Source organism: Grampus griseus, assembly GCF_964374135.1.
Source record: "Grampus griseus genome assembly, chromosome: 20".
NCBI classification, from domain to species: domain Eukaryota; kingdom Metazoa; phylum Chordata; class Mammalia; order Artiodactyla; family Delphinidae; genus Grampus; species Grampus griseus.
The window spans coordinates 23,369,774-23,392,939 of record NC_139014.1 but is presented as its reverse complement, the minus strand read 5'-3'; the positions used below and the strand labels follow the sequence as shown (position 1 = coordinate 23,392,939).

The following is a 23,166-nucleotide window of genomic DNA, read 5'->3' as shown; positions in this document are numbered from 1 at the left end:
CAGGGAACGTGGGTTCGTGCCCCAGTCCGGGAAGATCCCCCATGCCGCGGAGCGGCTGGGCCCGTAAGCCATGGCCGCTGAGCCTGCGCGTCCGGAGCCTGTGCTCCACAACGGGAGAGGCCACAGCAGTGAGAGGCCCGCGTACAGAAAAAAAAAGAAAAAGAGAAAGGAGGTGAAGGTGGCTGAGATCTCTTGCGCCGCAGCCTGAGGGATGAGGGCGAGGTGATCTCTGCTCTCAAAAAGCCCCACTTAAGTGAGGGAGCTGGTCCCCACTCTTGGGAGGAGTGCCCAGCTTGGGGAACCAAAACTAAATACATAACAAAGCAAGCAACAGGCAAAAGAGCAGGGTGCAGCCCGTCTCTGCAGAGGGGCACAGGGGTCGAGCGCAGAGGGCTCAGTGAGCACCGAGGAGATGGGGGATACCGCTGCTCAGGGCAGGCGGGGGCGCTCAATTAGCGGGAGCCTTACAAGTGGGCTGCCTTTCAGTCCCTCGGTTCCCCAGCCCTGCAGGGCAATCAGGGCATCAGAGTTTTATTCAAAGTTGGCGCTTGCAGCTGGAGACCCTGTCATGCATGGCGTAAGGGTCCCCTGTGGATAAGGTCACCAAACTCCTTGGTTTCCAGTTCTTTCCTGTCTCCAGCAGGCCTCTGGAGAAGGAACAGACACAGCTCACAGCCCAGGAGGTGTGCAGGCCTGGTCCAGTCTTGACTGTGGAGCTGGCTTCGGTGTGGGGCTCAGAAAAAGAGGCTCACTCAAGGCTGTGCTTGGGTCAGCATCCGAGAGAGCCCGGACTGTCAGCAGCTGGGTTCCACATAGTTCCCGGGGAAGAATCCAGACCCCTCTGAGCAGACACCCTCACACCAGCCATCAGAGTAGCGGCGGGTGATGCAGATAACGGTGCCCTCAGAGAAGGAGAGTTCGTTGTCCTTCTGGCGGGTGTACGGGTACAGTGTCACCACTGCAGGGCGGGAGGAGAAGGTGCCGTGAGATGTGCCTCCTGCCCCGCCACAGGGATGCTGGAGCCCACATACTGGACCCTAGGGAGCAACGTGGGGGGTGGAGCAGGAGACGCCTTCTCCAAAGCCCCGGGACTCCTCCCCAGCTGAGATAATATTCAATATCAGGCCGGCTGCTTCTCTTCTCTATGGGGATGTGGGGAACAACAGCCTCACCCCTTTGCAGCTGGAGGGGAGAATGGCTCTGGGCTAGAAGAGCGGGGAATCCTGACCCCAGGATCTGGTGCCTTTCAATCCCAGGTGTCAAGTACCTTTCTCCAAGTATGCATCAGGGACCCAGCTGGGTTCTTCAGGCCCAAAGCCTGGTGGTGGCGGAGGTGGTAGCCCCAAATCATCTACATCCAAGGGTGGAGGAGGGGGCAGGTCCAGGGGCATGGGCAGCTCTGGGGCTGGGAGGGAAAGCAGAAAGGCTGCAAGTGTCACACAGGCAACCGCCTCCAGGCCAAGAAACTTCAGTGTTGGAGAGCAGGGCCCCAGGATCTACCCATTTTTTGCAATCTGCTTTCAGCCCCCGTTCATCCTGGTCCTCCCACAATGCCTCTAGCAGGTAGTAGGTGCTCAGTAAATACAGTAACATTGAACAGTTGTAGGGCTGTCAGACTCTGCCACTTGACTGAGTGAGCCAATGCACTTAGTTTAACCTCTCAGGCTCAGCTTCATCTATTAAATGGGAGTGTGAAGATCCTAGGAGGTTAAGTAAAAGGGAGAAAATGGATGAGAAAGCGGGGGCTAAATTATGTTAGTTCATTCCCTCCGCTGCCTTTCTTCCCGGTACTCCTGCCTTGGACAAAGTGGTCACTGACATAGACCCAGTTGGACCCAACAAGGGTGAGGGTGGGGAGAAGTATTGGGAGGTGAGAACGACCCCAAAGTTGAGCTAGGAGGAGAGGGCAGAGCTCCTTACCCGTTGGGGGCAGGTACAGTTCCCCCAGCGGAGGGGGCGGCAGGAAACCTTCGGAGGCAGCAGGTGGAGGGGGTGGAGGTGGGGGTACTGCCTGCTCCTGGGTCGTGGAGACCCCACCGACAGCTTCGGCGCTGCTGAAGACCAGAGAAAGCGGGCGCTCGGCTAGATTGGGGGCGGGGGGGGGACACCTTCCTAACTCAGCAACCAACTGGCCCCGCCCCCTTCCGTCATAAGCTCCGCCCCCGTGACCCTGAGTCCTCTTAAGCCCCCGCCCTTCACGACCACCCGCAACCTGGACCTGTGCGGCTCACCAGGCCGAGGCCAGGGAGGAGGCAGAGGAGGCGGCGGAGAGTTTGCCGTCCGGCACCATGGGGAGCTGCACTGGCTCGGGGATCCGGGGCGCTCTCCTGGGGGTGGGCAGAGAGAAGGGGTGTCGTCAAGGGGAAGGCATCAGGCGAGCAGGCGGTCGGTGCGGGGAGGAGGTGGCAACTGGCGGAGGAGGAAGTTTGGCGCCCGGCTTGAAGGGGGCTATGGAGGAGTAGGGTTTCTGGATGGAGCGGCGCAGGTGTGAATTGCGGGGAGGCCTCACCCCAGGGTGGTGGAGCCGGGTGTGGCAGGCGCCTTGATGCTCTTTCGAGACAGGGTCCCGGTCCGCGACAGCTGTGTGCTCAGATCCTGCGGGGGAACAGGGGGCGGGGCTGACACCGGGGGGGGCCTGCAATAGCCCCCTCATCCCAGAGAGGAAATGCGGGAGGGGCAGACGAGAACTGGGAGGGAGAGCGCGGACACAGCAAGTTCCCGGTTCCACTTCCCAGCCCCCCTCTCCCACCCCCGCCCCACCCACTCTTGCTCGCTGCCTGGATCCCAGGCCTCAAGTCTGCCTAGGCTCAGACAGGCACGGTCAGAAGGCCACTTCCTCTGCAGAGCCTCAGCGGCTGAGCCCCACCCGCTCGCAAAAGCGTCTCAGCGCTCAGCTTGGTGGTCCCTGACTCTGAGAAACCCCAACGCCAGTGCGCGGCTGAGGAGGTAGCGGTTGACTTAGAAATGTCCCACCTGTCATTTTCGCAGGCCTGGGGAACTGGCTTTGGGGAGTTTGGGGCAGAGAGGAGCAGAACGTTTAGTGTACCCGTGACAAGGTGCAAACCCACATGCAAGAGAGCACCTCTGTTAGTGACAGGGTTTCCCCTACCTAGAGGGGGTGCATGGGGGCTGATGTCCTCTGCTATCCTTCACAAGGGACAAGACAAAAAGGGACTCGAGCCCACGCATAAAGAATTGAAGTTGGACAGAAGGAAGAACTTACTGGTGAGGAGGCCTGGTGACTGAAGGAGGGCGTGTGCTTTCTCTTTCTGGGGGGAGATGGCGTGTTAAGGATAGCAAGGGGCCATTTAGATGCAGGGGAACGTCCAATCTAGTCTGGAATGTTGGAGTGTGGGGACAAGTAATCAGCAAAATGTGATGGGGGTGTGTGTCCTCTCCCACCTCTCAGAAGGACATGGATTGTCAAGAAAATGCCAGAGTCATTCACCGTGTCCTCCTGTGAGTGGCTGCGTCCCAGCCCCTTCCCACCCAACAGCAGCTCTGGGGTGACTGTTCAGTGCAGTGACCTCAAACCTCCAGACAGAGGAAGTTGCCGATCTCATGTGGCTGGCCCACCATTCTCATACACACCCTGACATTCTCCCTCCCCCCTCTTCCCTTTCACACACACCCGCCACCCACAAGGAGGGGTGGAGTGCCCAGATGTCACTCGCAGCAGATCGTGTGATACAGAGTAAAGGTCAGTTATGAAGAGAGGGGTCATGAAGAATTTTTAAGGAGGAAGGGGGTGAAGGGACTCCTCTAAGGAGGCCTTGTGGAGTAAGGTAGCCACTTAGGGTGGTGGCTTTAGGGAGTGAGGACGGAAAGGGACTGCAGCTTGGGACAAGAACATGGTTGTGGAAGAAAACTGAGGGTCTAGAGAGAAGAGAGCCATGAGGCAGAAGAGGGTGGGGGGACTTCCCTGGTGGTCCAGTGGTTAAGACTCCGCACTTCCACTGCAAGGGGCACAGGTTCGATCCCTGGTCAGGGAACTAAAATCTCGCATGCTGCGTGACACAGCCAAAAAAAAAAAAGAGAAGAGGGTGGGCTCTGGAGAAAGAGGAGGAACCCCTCTCTCTACCTTGACCCCGTGACCGATGTCATCCAGGCAACCGAAGTTGAGGGGTCTCCTGTAGTAGGGCGTGAGGGGAGGCAGGCTCTCAGGGGCGATAATTTTCTGGCTGGGGGGCAGCCGCTGGACGGTGGCTAAGGTGCCGATCTCCCTTCGGGCCACCTTCTCCATATGCATGTTCACCATCTGCAAAAACAGGGTTGGAGATGACAGTGGGGCAGCCTCTGCACAGCACCCTTCCCCTTAAGGCTTTGGGGTGGGAGGAGGGACCATCGGAGGCAGGGAAGTCCAGAGAAAGAGTGAGTTTTGTCCCCAAGGGCAGACAGCATTTGGGGAAAGGGTTGCCAGTTGAGAATGGAACCACTCTGGAGCAACTTCCTGGTGGAAGAGAGCAAGGGTTATTATTAGCTGAGCAGGAACCGAGGAAGAGAAAACACAACATCCCTGGGGATGCTGGGAAGAGACGGGGCTGGCTTGGGAGCAGAGGGAGATAAAGTGGAGGTGGCTGAGAATTGTGGCTGGATCAGCTCTTCCTTTGGGGGGACAATAATATAAGTGAATTAACTTCCTCTTGGAATGTACTGTGGAGAAACCTACAGCGCTGAGAGGGTGGGAACTCCAATCTGCTGGGGTGAGAGGAAAAGACACACCCACACTGAACATGGGAGAGATGCACAGGCCAGACCCATGTGTAACTGGATCTGTGCGTGTGGTTTATGGGGCAATTCCTTGGCCAAGGATCCAGGAAGGAAGGAGGAGGGTGCGTATGCTAGATGGGCTGGGGTTGCTGTGTGGTGGTGGCAGTGCTTCCAGGGCTGAGGATGACCTTGCCAAGCAAGCACTCTGAGTCTGGGATATTTATAAAATCACCACCCGTGTTTATATGGAAACAGGGTCCATTTTCCTCTTTCCTGTCCTATGCAGCCACCGTGATAGGGAGAGCCTGCTTTCTACCATGTAGGATAGAATTCAGAGAAAGATAAAGTTCTGCCATCGGGGAGTTCCTGGTCCGATGGGGCAGCAAGGCTCACCCCTGAGACACAGCCACAAAGACTAGAAGGCTCAAAAAGTTTGGGGAGTGCCAGCCTTCTGTGATACAGGTGGGCATTTGGACATGGAGGGAGGCAAGAAAGAAATTTTACTGCAGAAGATGTCCAGGTGGGGCTGAAGAGTTGGGGTGTGAGGCGAGCAGCCTTCCCACAGCCCTTACCTGGCCCAGCGTGCTCACACGGGCTTCCACCTGCCTCAGGGCGGACGCCTGAAGGTCCAACATACGCAGAGTGTGTCCAGCCAGGTTGCCCACCTGGTAGGCCACACTGGCCAGGGCCTGGGTGGTGAAGGCCATGGTCTCCTCCAGCGCCTTCCGTTTGTCTGTGGCCTGAAATACACACAGCCCTGGCCTGAGGCCAGCATATTCCACTGGGGCCGCGGCTGGGTGGGCTGGGCTGGGATGGGGTATAGGAAATGTGGGGGCTGAGTTGGGAGGAAGTGGCAACCCTCAGCTGTTTGAGGAGGTTTCTGTAAGAATGATGTGGTAAGAAGGACTCAGGGGACATCAGGAGAGTGAATCTGCAGCCCTGAGGACTGGGTGCAAGGGAAGGAAAAGGCACCCTGCTCAAATAGTCACACAGGATTGGCTCCACCATCCTCCTGAAGATATTTTTTGAGGGGGGTGGGGGCGGGAGCTAAAGGGTGAATGGTAGAAAGGAAAGAGGAAGTCAATACTGGCTGGAAGAGATATTCTCAGACTTGTAAACCAAACAGCCAACCTCATGCCCCCATCCCAGACCTTCTAACCAGAATCCCCTGGGCGCGGGACCAATGAATCTGTACCTCTAAAAGTTCCTCAGGCGACTCCTGTGCTCCTGGTTTATCTCCAGTCTTCAAGCTGGTGTTTGGGAAGCGATAATCTGATCCATTTTATAGATAAGAAACTGAGGCCCAGGAAGGGTGATTTCAATCACTCATTCCCTCCAACAGCTTCCCAACACACCGAGAATAAAGCTACTTCTAACCGTGGCCTACATAGGGCCTCACAAGGCTGGCTCCTGCTTTCTTTCTCACCCTCATTGCCTTCCACTCTCCCTCACTCACGCCCCTCAAGCCACACTGGCCATTGGGTCTCTCTTCCTGATCAAGCTAAGATCGTTTCTACCTTAGGCCTTTTTTTTTTTGGCTGCGTTGGATCTTTGTTGCTGCATGCGGGCTTTCTCTAGTTGCAGCGAGCGGAGGCTACTCTTCATTGCGGTGCACGGACTTCTAGTTGCGGTGGCTTCTCTTGTTGCGGAGCACGGGCTCTAGGTGTGCAGGCGTCAGTAGTTGTGGCACACGGCCTCAGTAGTCGTGGCACACGGCCTCAGTAGTCACGGCACGTGGGCTCTAGAGCACAGGTTCAGTAGTTGTGGCGCACGGGCTTAGCTGCTCCGTGGCATATGGGATCCTCCCGGATCAGGGATCGAACCTATCTCCCCCTGCATTGGCAGGCGGGCTCTTAACCACTGTGCCACCAGGGGAGTTCCTCTACCTCAGGACTTTGCACTGGCTGTGTTTCTTTCTAGAATCCTTATTAAATCTCAGCGCTTCAGAGACACCTTCCCTCACCACCCTAAGGTCTCCCCCAGCCCACTTCTGTATTGACTCCCTATCAGATTTACTCCGTTCTCTTTTCTTCATAGCACTTAGCACTATCAGAAATTATTTATCTATGTACTTTATTATCTATACACACACATACACACACACACACACACACACACACACACACACACACAAATGTAAGCATTGTGAGGGCAGGGAGCGCATCTGTCATATTCTGTATCCTGTCCTGGAATAGTGCCCAATACACAGACGGTACTTAATGAATACGTGTCTGTGAGTTACTCAGCGGATTGAATGCAAACCCAGACACTTGCTGGGCATCTTCCTGCTGCGTGCCCGGCACTGTGCCAGGTGCTGGCCAGGGCCACACTTCCAGTCAGTGGCGGTGGGGTGGGCAGGGAGTGGCTGAAGACAGAAGAGGGTTTTTTTTCCGTCCCAGATCGGACTGTGCGGGTTGGGACAAAGCTTCTCCGGTCATTTGCTTCCCCAGACAGCTTCCTCATCTCAGGTCAGGGACATGGAGGGTAGCGGGCCAATCCATGGCAAGTCTGGGGAGAGGCCAGCGGAGTGACCAGCAAGGCTGCACGCTGAGGTCTCCTTGCTAAGGGCTCTCAGGTACTCCTCTGGGCCTGCAGTGGAGAACAGACCTAGAACCTGTCCGAGAAGGGTGCTGAGAGAGACCTGGGTGCCTCCAGTGTAGCCCAAGCCAGGCTTGAGCCAAAGGGCAGGCCTAGAACCTTCTGGACAGCACACATACACACACACACACACACCCCGCCCCACACACCCCCTCCATGCTTTTCCCCTCAGGTGCTCCTCCCTGCCTTTCTGTTCCAACTGAGGGAAAGAGCTGCTCGTTTGCATCTAATTTACATCTCATCAACATATGTCCCCAAGTTCCTTGAAAAGGCAAAGAAATCAAACCGGAAATCATAGCAGGTCTTATTCTAGTCCAAGACCTTCCTTTAGTAGGCAAGGAGATGGACAAAGGCCCAGAATGGAGCAGTGACTACTTCTCCGGTCTTAGCTGGCCTCTCCTGTACTGTCCCCTCCCTGGACTGGCATATGGAATTCATCACTGGATTTTTCCTGTCAGTCCAAACAGGAAAAATGTCTGCTTGGGCCCAGCTCTGGGAGGCTAGAGCCTGGATGCCTACTGACCCCTGGCTTTGGTCTTAATCGAAAGTGAGGTCTGGAGAGACAAAGGTCTGGGATCCAACTTCATGGCTGATTGCTTATTCATCATGCAAATCACCCTGTCTACAAATCCAATGGACCCTGACGGAGAACTCTGCCGTTCACCCCAGCCTGCCCTCCCCCATTCCCCATGGGTTTCCTGACACCTGGTTGGGGTGGAGGGAGGGGTGAGGGAGGGAGGGTGTGGGAACCAGGCTTTGTTTAAGACCAGTTCTGAGAAGTCATCCAAACCCTTCCTTAGCATTTGCTCCCCAGACAAAGATCGTCAGAGAAGTCAGGAAAGGTACCTGGTTGTGTGGTCTAGTAGTTAGTGTTCTGCATGAAGGAAGCATGAATCTACAGATTCTGACCTGGGTCAGGGCTTCCGATGCCCTGAGTGTCTGTGCAAGGGCTGCTTCACCTCACTAGAATTGACTTTTTATATCTGTATGTGTCTTCCATCCTTCTGATGAAAGATGATGATGATGGTGATAACGGTAACAGCTGCCATTTATCCTGCCCTTCTTAAGGAGGAGGCGCTGGGCTAAATGCTTTAATACATTATTACATTAAACCCATATGACCACTGAGAAGGAGGGTATAAGAATCAGAGAGGAGGGCTTCCCTGGTGACGCAGTGGTCGAGAGTCCGCCTGCCGATGCAGGGGACACGGGTTCGTGCCCTGGTCTGGGAAGATCCCACATGCCTCGGAGTGGCTGGGCCCGTGAGTCGTGGCCGCTGAGCCTGCGCATCCGAAGCCTGTGCTCCACAACGGGAGAGGCCACAACAGTGAGAGGCCCGCGTACCGCAAAAAAAAAAAAAAAAAAAAAAGAATCAGAGGGGAAACTTGTCTCAGGTCCAGGAGTTGGAAATTGGACTCAGCTCTTTGCGACCTCAAATTCTGTGTGCACACTGTGTGCAAACGAGAACCCATCTGGAAGTGCTTTGAGATGCGCAGAAGATACTGAAGGAATGGGAAGGCCAGCTTCCATCCTAGTCCATAGAAGGAGCATGCCTTCCAGGGCTTGGAGAATAGAGCTGGTTCACAAGCCACATTCCGGCTCATCTGCAGTAGCTACAATCAGCCACTCAATATCTACACGCGGGGTAACATTTTCAACTAGAGGTTTGGGGGTGCTGCTCTGGAGTCAGAGTTGCCGGTTCGAATTCAGATTCTACCACTAGCTTAGAGACCTTGGGAAAGTGAGCTAAATTCTCCAAAGCTCAGCCTCCTGGTTGTGAAGTAGGAGTGGTCCTCAGCTCACAGACTGGGGTGAGGACTGAAGGAGGCAATGAGAGCAGTTTGGGTGCAGAGCAAAGCGGCTTAACTTTTGTTACCATTGACTCTCTTTAATCTGCCATTTTCCCATAAGCACTTGCTCCTTATATTATTATTTTTTCCCACACGCCTACTGAGCCGGGAGGTCCCAGTGCAAATAACTGTCTTAAAGTCATACAGCATGTCAGGGAGGGGAAGGCAGGGAGGAGAGGGCTCATCGTCAGAAGTCAGGAGTCCTGGGCTGATGCCCGCTCTACCATTGCCAAGCTGTATGACTTGGACAAGTCACCTCACCTCCCTGAACTGTTGTTTCCTCATCTATGAAATTGGAATAATGATGCTGTCTCACAAGGTGGTTAAGAAGGTTAATGAGGGCTTCCCTGGTGGCGCAGTGGTTGAGAGTCCGCCTGCCGATGCAGGGGACGCGGGTTCGTGCCCCTGTCTGGGAAGATCCCACATGCCGCGGAGCGGCTGGGCCCGTGAGCCATGGCCGCTGGGCCTGCGCGTCCGGAGCCTGTGCTCCGCAACGGGAGAGGCCACAACAGTGAGAGGCCCGCGTACCGCAAAAAAAAAAAAAAGGTTAATGAAATAACAGAGGTGCTCGATCGTTGTTAAGTTTCCCGTGCTCCAGACTTGCGGTCCTGGGACAACCCCACAATTTAGAAAACTATTCTAAAATGCCACCATCCTTATCTTTTGCTGGTAGCCTGTTCCCGGCAGTCTTATTGTCCATCTCCCTGCCTCTGAGTCAGACCCCATCTCTTTAACCTAGCGTAGTCTGACGTCTCTCGGCTCTCCCTCAGATCTCAGGAGCAGAACTTTCCCTCGTCCATCTCAAGCTCACGACAATGGGAAGTTCTTCTGAAGTCTCACCCAGAGCCAGCCTGAACATGGAATGATGGCATCAACAGGTGTGTGAGGACAAGTCTTTGGGCCTCTGGAACTGAGTGAAAGGCTAGGAGGGAGATGAGCCTAGGATGAGGCCTGTAGCAGGACGGGGTAGCGCTGCCTGCCGGGCATGTCTGAGGCTCCGGGAGAGAGAAGGGGCACAGTGGGGGCTTGGAGAGCACGAGTCAGCGTTAGAGTTTGCGGGACTGGGATGAAGCCGCCCTGGAGTGGGAGGATAGATTAGCCAAGGCCCAGGCCGAGCACCTGTCAGGAGGGGGTCCGGGCCCCTGGAGGGGCTGGGCCACCGGGGCTGCGCCTGCTCTGCTTACCTGCACGTAGTTGTCCTCGCAGTAGTCTGCGACTCGCAGCAGGGAGCTGTAGTTGCCCTGCAGGGCCTCCCGGCCCGTGGGGATCTCAAACTCCTGCAGCTGCTGCAGCTCCGCCATGGCCCCCCGCCTCTGCCTGGCTCCCCGGGGAGCCGCTGGTTTTGCGCCTCACCCTGCCCTTGATTGGTCGCTCCGCCTTCCCTCCCTCTCACTGCTTTTGGTTTCCTCTGCTTGAGAGACCCAAACCCACTTGCAAAGGGCAGACATGCTCATTCCGGCACAAGAGGAAGTTAGTCCTCGCTCCCTGGGCCTGTGCTTCTCTGTCCCCTGCCCAGGGGAAGGGGGAAGCTGGGGGCCCCTTGCAGGGGCCCAGCCCCCCAATCCCTCCCAGCAGAGGAAGCCAAGGTCGGGGCGGCTGTGATTGCTCCCTGGGCCTGGAGAGGAAACTGCAGCGGGGGCTGGGATGGGAGACAGGAGGAAGGGGGCTGGCCTGCTCTGGGGGTGGAGATGGATTTTCCACTCATGGAAGGGGAGGAAAGGGCAGAGGGTGGGGGCTTCCTTGGGAAGCTCGGGGATGAGTCACCAAGAGACAGGGGACTGGAGGGTGGAGAGGATACGGAGACCGGTTGTGCTGGGGGCCCTAGGGCAGTGGTGCCGCGACAGTGGAAAACAACCGATGCAGCAGCCAGGGAAACCATGCTGGACACCGGGAAGATACAGCCAGAGGCCCCCTGAGAATCATTATCAAGTCTCTGAAGGGTTACCTGCAATGAAGATCTGGTGTACATACATGTTCTGTGCCTGATAGCGGCAGGACAAGATGAAATTGACTAAGCGTAGAACAAGGGACTCGGGACAACAGGAAGGACTTGGCTTTGAGAAGCACTAAGTTTAAATTCCAGATTAACAGGTCAGTCTTAGGAGGCAGCGGTGGCCGGAGCACTGAGCCCGCCTCAGGAGGTCTGTGCTCCAGTTCCTGCATTCACAGGAGGAGACTCAGACCAGATGACCTCCGGGGTCCTGTCCTGATCTCAATTTCTTAGTGCTCAGAGCTGTGAGTGGGACTTGGATCCTGGAGCAGGGGAAGTTAGGATGGACTCCGGGCCTCCTCCCGGCCCCTCCCACTGGGGAGTCTGTCATTCATTCTAGAGTCAGGAGAAAGAAGAGGATCCCTCACTGACCACATCGGTCCCTTAACATCTGCTCCTTGAGAGGGTTTCCTGTCATTGGACGGGCGTCAGCCTGAGCAGGAGCTCAGTGACTATTAAATGGCACAGCCCTTGGGTGGTCCTGGGAGGAGACCAAGAGAGAGATCAGGACGTGGGCCCTGAGCTCGGGGACTGCTGAGGGAGACCCACACATGGGGCTCAAGGGGAGGCATGGAGGCAAAAACGTGGGGACACAGGTGTTAGAGGTGTGGCCATGGGCCCAAGTGCTGAGAGGCACAGCCTAAGTGAGTACATTTTTACTGAATGAGTGAATGAAGATTGAGCTGGGAGAACCTTGCAAGGTGAAATGGTGGGGCTCGAAATGGGGACACAAGGCTTCTCGGGTGAGGGAAGTTAGGAGCTGGTCTAGGAATTGCCTCATTGGGAAGAACAGCCTCAGAGCATGCTCAGAGGTCGGGAGGAGAGGGCTTGGGAGAGAAGGCCGGGGAAGGGGAGCAATCAGGGCTGGAGGGTGAGAACAGGGAAGCGGGCTGTAAGCCAGAGGGGTCACTACAGGAGGGGGGCCGACGCAGGGGGCAGGGGGCCTGCAGTGGTGGCAGTCTTGGAGGCTCAGGCTGCTGGATGGGCTTAGAACCTTGAGCCTATGATCAGCTTAGGCATCAGAGATTTGGGCTTCCAAACCATCTGCTTTATCCAAAGACTTTCAGCTGCTGAGGAGCTAGGAGGCTCAAACTCCATCTTGTCTGGGCTGGGGACAAGACTTGAAGCGCACGTTCTTTCTTGGCAGGTAAGAGGGGCTAAGGTTGCACTGGGCTGGGAGCTAGCCTTAGAGGTATTGTGTTAGGCACTGGGCAGGCCTTCCTGATAACCCTGTAGTAGTGATGATGAGGATGATGATGGTGATAAATGTATTGTGTTCATTATGTGCCAGGCAGTGTGTTAAAATATTTTACATGCATTATTTTCTTAGCACTCACGATAATCATATAAGGTAGGTAGCATTATTATACCCATTTTGCAGATGGGCAAACTAAGGCTCAAGGAGGATGAGCAAATTGCCTAAGGCCACACAACTTGGAAGCAGCAGAGTCACGATCAGAGTTGGAGGCTGGCAGATTCCAGAGTCTTTCTCTTAGTCACTAAACTACTCTCTCTTCTGACAGGACCTGGAGTTTCCTGGAAACTTCTACCTGTGTCATTAGGTGGAACAATAACTTTGCTTCCCAAATCTGCCTCACTGAAAGAAACTCTTCTCTCCCTTCTCCATGCTCTGATTCCCTTTTCCTCCATAGACAGGTCTTATCTAAAGGGCAAAGATTGTGTGTGCCTCCCCCATGAGGCTGGGAGCATCCTCTCCTCTGGAGGCTAGACTCATAATGGGATGGGGGTGGGGGCGGGGGTGCAGTGAATCTACGGTGAGTGATGAGAATATACGGTGAGCAGGGAGGAGGGTAGAAGTTGAGGTGTGGGGAGTACAGAGGAGGGAGCTGGGGGAGCCCAGGGGATTTGCAATCCCAGCTGTGGAATCCTTTCCAGGACCTGGTCTCTCCAGGGCAGGATGGCCCAGGAGCTCAGTGAGAAGGAGCTTTTAAAGATGGAGGTGGAGCAGCTGAAGAAGGAAGTGAAGAACCCAAGAGCTCCGGTGAGCCTCCTATTCCCTTCCCTGCTTCCTCTTCTCCATCCCCTTCTGGTCCTCATGGAGCCGGGACACGAAGGAGGAAGTGATGGACAGCCTGGTGGTGGGCCTTCTCCAGGACAGTAGAAAGAGCAGGAGGTGCCTCTGGAATGGGATGGGAAGTGGAAGGAGGCCAGGGTTTGATCCCACAAAGGTGTGTAAGAGATAACCTCAGAGCCTCGAGGGCTCAATGTGTCCGGCCCTGTCCCTGGGCTGGGCCTGGCCAAAAAGTCCCTCAGGGTAAGAGTCAGGCTTTGCGGTTCTGGTCAAGGTACTCACACCTGCCTGTGCCTCTCATCTTTCTCCTCTCCGGCCTCTATCCCCACCCTGCCCAGAAGCCTGCTTTCTTGGGACTGAACAAATCATGAATCCCGAGCCACAGACAGGGGCTAGACGCACACTTTACTTTCCCGCAGATTTCCAAGACAGGAAAGGAAATCAAGGATTACGTGGAGGCCGAAGCGGGAAACGACCCTCTTCTCAAAGGCATCCCTGAGGACAAGAATCCCTTCAAGGAAAAAGGCGGTTGTATGATAAGCTGATGGCACTGGAGCCCCTCATCCTGAATGCCTGCCCCTCCTCAGCCCCCTCCTTATCCAGAGTCAAGTATCCTGGGACGCCCAGGGAACCAGGGATGTTCACCTTCTCTTAGTCACAGAATGAGTAAAGATGCCTGGTTGCATACATCATGAAGCCATTCCCCAGTCCTGCTTTGAACTCTTCTCTCCCACTACCACCTGCCTGGTCACTGCTGACCCCACTTGGAAACACTCCCAGGAAAGCTTCCCTGGCTCAGCAGTGGACATCTAAACTCGTGGGGTCTGAAAAGACTGCAGTTGCCTGAGACCTGGGACGGTCCTTGGGAAACAGTTACTCCTCCCATTTCCCCCCTCCACTGTCTGCCTAGGAGCCAGAATTCCCATTCAGAGCTTTCGGGTTGAGGACTGGAGGTGGGGGCGTCCTTTCCCCCCACCTCATGGCCGGTCCTGTGGAAGTCCCCCTGGTCATTTGGATCACCCCAGATGGCCTGGTGACAAAAAGAGCTCGTAAAGTCGTGATGTCATGATTTATTGAATGTTATTGAGTGCCTGTTCCATGCTGGGCTAGGATAGAAAAGTGAGCTAAATTCAAATGGCTCTTATTTTCATGGAATTTAGCATAGAAGGCGTGAAACAGGGATACAGTTTAATCAGTAAGTGCTGCTGTGGGGAAAAGAAAGTCAAGGGTGGTGCAGGAACACACAGCAGGTGGACAATCAGGGCGATGTAAACTGTCAAAGTGAACTGTTGCAGGCAAGTGGGGGCGTGGGGGGTGAGGACAGACCTGGGAGGGGTGAAACATGGGGCTGGAGAGGAAGATGAGCTCAAGTCTAAAGGATCTTGTTGTGAGCTCAGGTAAGAAGTTTCTTTTTGACCCTCATTGCAATAGGAAGCTGCTGAGGGTATTTAAGCCGCAGAAGGCTAGGTTTTGATTAGCATGAGGGAGGCTGGATCCTGCTAAGGTCGGGAAGACTAATTCCTAGGCCTTGTTAGCAAGAAGATTACTGTCTAAAGGGGCCACAGACAGACGTTCATGATGCAGTGCATTCAGTGCAATGTCAGGGACGTCTGCGTGAAGCATGAGGGGGACACACAGAAGGGCTATCAAATCCAGCTGAGTGGCTGCGTTGCATCCCAGGAGGGAGGACAGGAAAGACCTCGAAAAGTAGGTGATACTTGGAGCTGAGTCCTAAGGGGTTAAGTTGTAAAGGGTGGATGGGTGGCAAATCTGGTTGAAGGGACAGTATGAACAGAGGAATAGATAAAAGAAGAAGAAAAAAAGAACATGGGTTTGTATGCAAACACTCATCAGATCAGTTGTTGGAATGTCAAGAGAAAGGCCTAGATTTTTAGGATCTGCTGCTAGAGAGGTGGGGTTGGAGACCATCCGAGGGTCTTGTCTGCAATACTAAACCACTGACTCTGCTGGGAGTGGGTTGGTAATGTTTGCATTTAGAAGGGAATAGCTTTTGACAAGATGGAAAGGAGAAAGAGTGGAGGCAGAGAGGGAGTTAAGGAGATGATGAGCTCAGGGGAGAGGTGGGTTAGGGCAGTGGCTATAAGTCTAGAGGGGGAGTTCTTTGCGAAATGAAGTTTTCAGATCTTGACATCTCATTGAGAGATAGGCGAGGGACAGGGGGTGGTCAAGGATGCTGACGAGTTTCTGGCTTGGGGGGTGAGAGAGAGAATTGAAAGCAAGTATCTGAAAACAAACCTAACATAATGCATTGAGCTGCAAACTCCCTCAGCCCCTCCCCAGTGGGCCACAGCCCTACGGTGTGTCCTGCTCCTACAGGTGAGGTCATGGGCCACTGGTCAGAATCCAGGATCTCCCAGGAAACATCCACTCCTTTCCCAATTCCATAGTAACCCCACTATGCCATTCTGTGACCTCAATAATAAATTCAGGGGCTTCCCTGGTGGCGCAGTGGTTGACGGTCCGCCTGCCGATGCAGGGGACGCGGGTTCGTGCCCCGGTCCGGGAGGATCCCACGTGCCGCAGAGCGGCTGTGCCCGTGAGCCATGGCCGCTGAGCCTGTGCGTCCGGAGCCTGTGCTCCGCAACGGGAGAGGCCACAGCAGTGAGAGGCCCGCGTACCGCAAAAAAAATAAAAAATAAAAATAATAATAAATTCAGCCACCCCAATATACTCTGCTTAAGAGCAGGAAAAGAAGAGGAAACATTTAAATATAATACTTTTTTTTTTTTAATGGGGAAGTGTTAATATTTCATACGGCTCCATCAGTAAGAGAGGAAAAGCAGATGAGGGCTACAGTCACACGGGTGTAGGTCATGGGCTGTGTCTTCCTTCTTGGCTGGAGTTCTTGGTCCAGGGGTGGACTCCCACCTTCATTCCTCAGGACTCTGAACCCTTATCAGGGCTCCAGGTAGAGCAGTGGTTTCTTCTGCTCACCTTTGTTACCTGAAAAACCCAGTCTGCCTCCTGGTGGGTTTCAAGCTAAAAGACACAACCAAGCCAAAGAGCGGGAGAAGGATTTATTACTTACAACAAGTAAGGAGAACACCAGGGATCTTTCCCAAAACAATAACATTGGGAAAGTTTTAAGCTAAGGATACGTGCATATTCATGAAGGGTCCACAGGAGTCCAAGCTTGAGTTGACTGAAGTCATGAGGGTCAGAAAAGGTCCACATCATCATCCCTTAGGGTCCAGCTGATCTGGTGGTTGAGTGCTTCAGGCTAATCTTTACCAGTGAGGCAAAACTGGGAGTCTTTGCAACTGATATATTATCTTTGATATAGTACAATAACTTCTCTCGCCTGATAACAGTTGTTTGCTTTTGCATTCTTTTGTTCCCTTAAAATCTTTAATTACTGAGACCTGTTCAAGGGCAAGCATTGTGGCCAGGCTTACATCACCAAATGGCTTAGGCCAAAAATGGCCTCTCTTATGTCAAGAAAGTCATGCCTGGTTCTCTTTCTCCAGGGACCCCTTACCTTATCTGCAGTAGTGTCTCCATGTCCCCCTGGCCGCTCTGACTTTTCTCTACCAGACCACAGAAATGGGTGAAGGGGGTGACATCACCTGCAGCATCGGAGCTGAGGAAACAAACCAGTGGGGCCAGGAAAGGAGAAAAAGGCCAAGAAGAGACGAGGACTCTGCCCACTGCCCCATGCCGTCTGATCAGATGCAAATTCCTCAAGACTCTATCTTCTACCCTGCTCACACATTCATCTGTCTATCCCTTTGTTCCAACAGCCTCCCACTGAGCTCCCCTCATCTGGCCCCTCTACTCCCACCCCCAACGCTTGGCTGCAGTGTTTCTCTGTGGCTCCCTTGCTTACCTCCTGTAAGACCAAGTCAAGACTTGTGGATTGAGCACCGAGGCCCTTCCCACACCATGGGTAAGGGTCCTGCTTACCCCTGCTTACCCCTGAGGCCTCAGCTCTCCCCACTGCTCACCCCACCTGCCCCCAGGACTCCATCAGTGGAGCTTTTCTTAATTCCCCCACCAGCTCGTGCTGGGCTTGAGACACCTTCTGTATCCAGCTAATTCATGTACAGTCACAACTAGGCTGAAGCATCCCTTCTAGGAAAGCTTTCCCAGATTCTCTCCTTTATGACTGAATGAATAGGTCATTCAAAATTAGGTAGTTCAGAATTTAAGAAAGAAGTGTAAAACGGCATACCATGAACAGTGCCTCCCTCCTCTTCTCCTATATTCCTCCCTGGAGAAACCGACGTTAACTATTTCTCACATGAGCTCTCAGAGATGTTTTATGCAGATACAAGTCAACACATATAAACATTCTCCCTCTTTTTACACAAGCGCTTTTTACCCTTTTTACATTTTTACACAAGCGCATTTTCCTTCTTTTTACAACAGCGCTTCATGCTGTTCTGAGCTTTGGTCTGGATTTCTTTTTTTTTAACCTTACCTGGCTGGACTTCACTTACCTTTGGTAAGTGTACTCCTGAGCCTATAACCTTTCATTTTAAACTCTCCTTTGGTCTTCCATTTATTAGTCAAGTTTCAAGCTCCTTGAGGGCGGGGGACAAATCTTTGATTTTTGTATTTCCAGCACCTAGAACATAGTAGGTGCTCAACAAATGGGTGTGGAATGACTGAGTGATTCCTCTTTATAGGCTTACTATGCGCCAGGCATTGTGTATTGAATATACACTATGTCATGTACAAATGAATAAACCAAAGATAATGAGTGGACAGCCCTGGGAATCTAGCATAATGGAGGGGCCAGGCTAGGCACAGACCCGGCTTCCCTGGAGGTCCTGGTGTTCTGCCCTCTGCTGGTCATTCTAGGCAAGGACAACATCCTGCAGGCGCTACCTTCCCGACAATGCTGTCCCTGGGGGCCCTTCCATGAAATAAACCCATGGTAGGGGCTCCTCAGACTGCTGGCAAGGAGGAGAGAGAGGTTCTCCCCTCAGCTACTGGGGATGGAAAAGGGAGGAAAGGTGGAGGGGGGTGTCAGAGACAGAAGTCTCAGAGAAGCTGAGCTAGGAGGGGAAGGAAGAGGGGATGGTGGTGGGTTCAGAACCATTAGTGAGTAGTTGTGAAATCACTTTAGTAGTTGTGACCAGATTTATTTTTTTTTAGTATTTATTTCTTTCTTTATTATTTATTTATATTTATTTTGGCTGTGCCAGGCCTTAGTTGCAGCACACGGGATCTTCGTCGCGGCTCATGGGATCTTTAGTTGTGGCAGGCAGCATCTTTAGTTGCGGTGCGCAAACTCTTAGTTGCGGCATGCATGCAGGATCTAGTTCCCGAACAGGGATCAAACCTGGGCCCCGTGCATTGGGAGCGTGGAGTCTTACCCACTGGACCACCAGGAAAGTCCCGAGACCAGCTTTAAAAAAATAAAAACATAGAAAATATCAGAGTGCAATTTACATAGAATAAAGGTGACTATTGTTTCCCAAACTTTTATTTCAGTTTTGTGTATGTGTGAACTGGTTTGTGATGTAAAACGATATCTTACTGAGGATCTTTATACAAACAAACAAGCAAAACATGGTGAAAGCCACTGGAGACATGATGAGAAAGGCCCTGGGGAGTAAGTCCTCAGTGGGCATAAGGATTCCCAGCAGAATCAAAGCTCAGAGAAAACCATAATTCAAAAAGACACATGCACCCCAATGTTCATTGCAGCACTATTTACAATAGCCAGGTCATGGAAGCAACCTAAATGCCCATCAACAGACGAATGGATAAAGAAGATGTGGTACCTATATACAATGGAATATTACTCAGCCATAAAAATGAACGAAATTGGGTCATTTGTAGAGACGTGGATGGATCTAGAGACTGTCATACAGAGTGAAGTAAGTCAGGAAGAGAAAAACAAATATCGTCTATTAACGCATATATGTGGAACCTAGAAAAATGGTACAGATGAACCGGTTTGCAGGGCAGAAATTGAGACACAGATGTAGAGAACAAACGTATGGACACCAAGGGGGGAAAGTGGCAGGGGGGTGGGGATGGTGGTGTGATGAATTGGGAGATTGGGATTGACATGTATACACTGATGTATATAAAATTGATGACTAATAAGGTCCTGCTGTATAAAAAATATATAAAATAAAATTCAGAAATTCAAAAAAAAAAATCAAAGCTCAGGGCAGAAGGCAGGGCAACTTTTGTGGAGCACAACCTCTATCTCAGTGCAGAAATCTTCCTACACCCCATGTGACAAAGACCTTTGAGCTCCCTGACTCCAGACTTCCAGGCACCAGAAGCTCAAAATTTCTCAAGCCTGTTCCACTGATGGACAGCTCAGACTGTTAGAAAGTTCTTCCCATTTGCCCCTCTAACTTCCACCCACGAGTCGTCATTCTCTGCCTCTGTTGCAACCAAGACTAGGAACAACTAGGCAAATAAACTGACAACTAACAAGTGCTCTATACGTTTTATTTTCCTTCCCATATAAGCATTTGTTTTTTTGTCAAGAATCTGACTTTCCACAGTGTTTATTATTCTGGTTATCTTTCTAGCAGTTAACATTATTGAGCCTATCATGGATGGGACACAGAGAAAAGGACTTTTTGCTTACTATTTTATTAAGTCTTAGAGCACTGCCATGCAAAAGGCACCGTTATTGTCATTTTACGGATGAGGCGCAGAATTTTTTTTCCAGCTTTAGTGAGATGTAATTGACATATAACATTGTATAAGTTTTAGGTGTACAACATAATGATTTGCTATACACGTATACATTGCCAAATGATTACCACAGTAAGTTTAGTTAACACATCCATCACCTCACATAGTTACAATTTCAGAACATTTCAATTGCTTACCCAAATGCACCCACCCAGTTAGTGGCAGGATGAAATTTATCAGTGTCTTTGTGTGATCCCTAGAATTGAACCTGATCCTCTGAATGTGGTTCGGCTGGCTCAGAATGGAGGATCTTTATCCTGACTCCCTCTCTGTGGACAACTTTTGATCTCGGATTTCTTATCTGTGACCATGGCAGAAACATGTCTCTAGGCAGGTACTTTTGGACTTTTGTTTGTTTGTTTTCTTTTGTTTTGTTTTTTTGCTGTACGCGGGCCTCTCACTGCTGTGGCCTCTCCCGTCGCGGAGCACAGGCTCCGGACGCGCAGGCTCAGCGGCCATGGCTCACGGGCCCAGCCGCTCCGCGGCATGTGGGATCTTCCCGGACCGGGGCACGAACCCGTGTCCCCTGCATTGGCAGGCGGACTCTCAACCACTGAGACACCAGGGAAGCCCCCTGTTTTGTTTTTTAACTTATTGAAGTATAGTTGATTTACAATGTTGTGTTAATTTCTGCTGTATAGCAAAGCGATTCAGTTACACGCACACACACACACACACACACACACACACACACACACACATATACATTCTTTTTCGTATTCTTTTCCATTATGGTTTATCACAGGATATTAAATATAGTTCCCTGGGCTATACAGTAGGACCTTGTTGTTTATCACTTTTTGACTTTTTAAATTGACATTCAGAATAGTGCATACAACATAATGCGCACTTTAACAAAATTTTGTAAAGTGAACAATCAATGTAACCTCCACCCAAGGACAAGAAATACAATAGTACCAGTACCCCTGGAAGACTGTTGCTGGCCCCTTTCCAATCATGGCCCTCTCTCTTCCCCAAAGTATTACATATCCTCACTTATATGTGAATTACTCCTTTGCTTTGCTGGATAATTTTACCATCTAAGTTTGCAGCTCTAGACAATATACAGTAGTTAGTTTTGCCTGTTTAGAAACTTTATTTTTTTTTAATTAATTAATTTATTTATTTTATTTTTGGCTGCTTTGGGTCTTCATTGCTAAGTGCAGGCTTTCTCTAGTTGCAGCGGGGGCGGAGGGGGGGCTACTCTTTGCTGCAGTGCGCGGGCTTCTCATTGTGGTGGCTTCTCTTGTTGCAGAGAACGGGCTGTAGGTGCGCGGGCTTCAGCAGTTGTGGCTCATGGGCTCTAGAGCGCAGGCTCAGTAGTTGTGGCTCTCTGCGGCACGTGGGATGTGGGATCTTCCTGGACCAGTGCTCAAAACTGTGACCCCTGCATTGGCAGGCAGATTCTTAACCACTGCGCCACCAGGGAAGTCCCAAGAAACTTTATACAAATGGAATAATTTATCATTTATCCTTTTGTATCTACCTTCTTCTGTTCAATACTTAAAAAAAATTCACCCATTTCGTTGCATGTAGTTGTCCATTTGTTTTGTTGCTGTGTAATATTCCATTGTGGGGCCTTACTGCAAATTATTTATCCATTCTACTGTAGGTAGACATTTGAGTTCCAATTTGTGGCTATTATGTTGCTCAAAACTCTTACACATGTCTCTAAGTGCACAAAAGCACACATTTCTGTGGGTATATGTACAAGAGTAAAATTGCTAGATCATAGGGTATGATATCTTCAACTTTAGTAGATCTCAAACTGCTTTCCACCAATTTACGCTCCTTTGAGAATTCACATTATTCCATATTCTCAATAACATTCAGCATTGTCATTCTGGTGAGTGGTATCTCAATGGTATCTCATTGAGCTTTTAATTTGCATGTTCCTGGTGACTGATGTGTTGCATCTTTTCATGTGTACCTGTTATTCTGGATTTCCTTTTTTTTATGAAGTGTCAGTCCAAGTCTTTTGTTATTTTCCATTAGGTTGTTTGTCTTTTTTCTTACTGAATTTTAGGAGCTTTTAATATACTCTGGATACAAGTTGTCAGTTATGCATTACAAATATCTTTTCCTATTCTATGGCTTACTTTTCACTTCCTTTTTGGGGTCTTCTGATAAGAAAAACATAGAATATCATATTAATATGGTGACATATATCAAACTTTCAGAACCTTTCGTGTCTTGCTTAAGAAGACTTTCCCTACCCTGAGGTCATGAAGATATTCTATGTTGTCTTCCAAAGTTTTATTGCTCTTTTTTTTCTTTTTTTCACATAAAGGTCTATAATTCACATGCAATGTATTGCTGTGTTAGTGAAAACTGGGAGGAATTTGATTTCATATTTTTCCATACGGACACTCAATTGTCCCAGAATAATTTATTGAAAAAAGGTCCTTTTCCCCACTGTTCTGTTGTGCTATATTTGTCATAAATCACTGGTCCAAGTATGTGTGCGGCTCTATCTGGGCTCTCCATTCTGTTCCATTGGTATGTTTGTCTTTCTTTTCACCAGTACCTCACTGTCTTAATTCCTACAGTTAATAGTTGATAATAAGCTTTAATATCTGTTAGTGCAAGTCCTCCCACGTCTCATGTTTAGGTATTTTTGAAGCTGGGATCGCTCATACACACAAATTCATTCAAATGTTTAAGGAGTGTGTGGGGTGGAGTGGGGAGGAAGGGTGCTCAGGAGAGAGTTGGGGAGAGCAGAGCGAGGGTTCTGTTTCCACGGCATCCTCCCAAGGCGCGGGGCCGTATAACCACAGTGCCAGTCACCCTGTAGGGGGATCACAAATGCGTGAGCGGGCTCCCTCGTCACTTGTCCCCGAGAGACAGACAGCTCTCAAAACCCAGATACCAATCCAAAGAAGACAATACTCCGTGTACGTCTCTTCCCCGCTACCCCAGAGGTAAAACCTTTCCTGCAAATCACGTGCGCTTGGTCAGCACCCAAATCAGCGACGCTGGACAAATTCGCCAAAAGAGATTCGCTCAGCCCTGCGGGTGAACCCCATAGAGATTCCTATCGTCTGCTCGGGAGAAATAGCCCATCGATACGGCGAGAAACCGTCGCCAGAGATACCCTGACCGGCTGAAACGGATTGAAGAGTGGATTCCTTGACTAAGGGATTTTTTTTTTTCCAACTGAAAGACAACCTCGCAGTCTACTGCCCGAGTACCGGACAACCCAGACAGACACACTTCAGTATCTGGCCGACTTCCGGGCGGACGGACCCCCAAACACACGCCCTCCTCCGCAGTCGGCTATTCCCTCCCGCTCCCCT

The 23,166-nt window shown here is 51.4% G+C and overlaps 2 protein-coding genes across 3 annotated transcripts; one reads left to right on the top strand and one right to left on the bottom strand.

Moving 5' to 3' along the window:
• Positions 1-143: 143 nt before the first annotated feature.
• ABI3 (ABI family member 3) lies at positions 144-10,748 on the bottom strand. Of its 2 annotated transcripts, none has more exons than XM_082679772.1 (8): positions 10,343-10,748; positions 5,283-5,450; positions 4,082-4,258; positions 2,510-2,595; positions 2,232-2,327; positions 1,921-2,054; positions 1,268-1,405; positions 144-958 (listed from the first exon to the last, which is right to left on the bottom strand). In XM_082679772.1, the coding sequence occupies exons 1-8, from the start codon at positions 10,457-10,459 to the stop codon at positions 795-797; spliced, it is 1,080 nt and encodes a 359-aa protein (XP_082535898.1). In that variant the 5' UTR covers positions 10,460-10,748; the 3' UTR covers positions 144-794. The 2 variants fall into 2 exon arrangements, with proteins under 2 accessions (XP_082535898.1, XP_082535897.1); XM_082679771.1 differs by having other exon boundaries at positions 1,921-2,051; positions 10,343-10,499.
• Positions 10,749-13,066: 2,318 nt separating this feature from the next.
• Positions 13,067-13,725, top strand: GNGT2 (G protein subunit gamma transducin 2; the record flags this gene model as incomplete). Its single annotated transcript, XM_082679773.1, has 2 exons — positions 13,067-13,150; positions 13,600-13,725. The coding sequence occupies 2 exons, from the start codon at positions 13,067-13,069 to the stop codon at positions 13,723-13,725; spliced, it is 210 nt and encodes a 69-aa protein (XP_082535899.1).
• Positions 13,726-23,166: the final 9,441 nt, after the last annotated feature.

Excerpts from the sequence above, each read along its gene's own strand:
- ABI3 (XM_082679772.1), bottom strand. The coding sequence starts at position 10,459 with ATGGCGGAGCTGCAGCAGCTGCAGGAGTTTGAGATCCCCACGGGCCGG. Across the intron at positions 2,596-4,081 it reads ACATCGGTCACGGGGTCAAG|GATCTGAGCACACAGCTGTC; the intron begins GTAGAGAGAGGG and ends GTTCCCCCGCAG. Across the intron at positions 2,055-2,231 it reads TCCTCCCTGGCCTCGGCCTG|CAGCGCCGAAGCTGTCGGTG; the intron begins GTGAGCCGCACA and ends TCTGGTCTTCAG.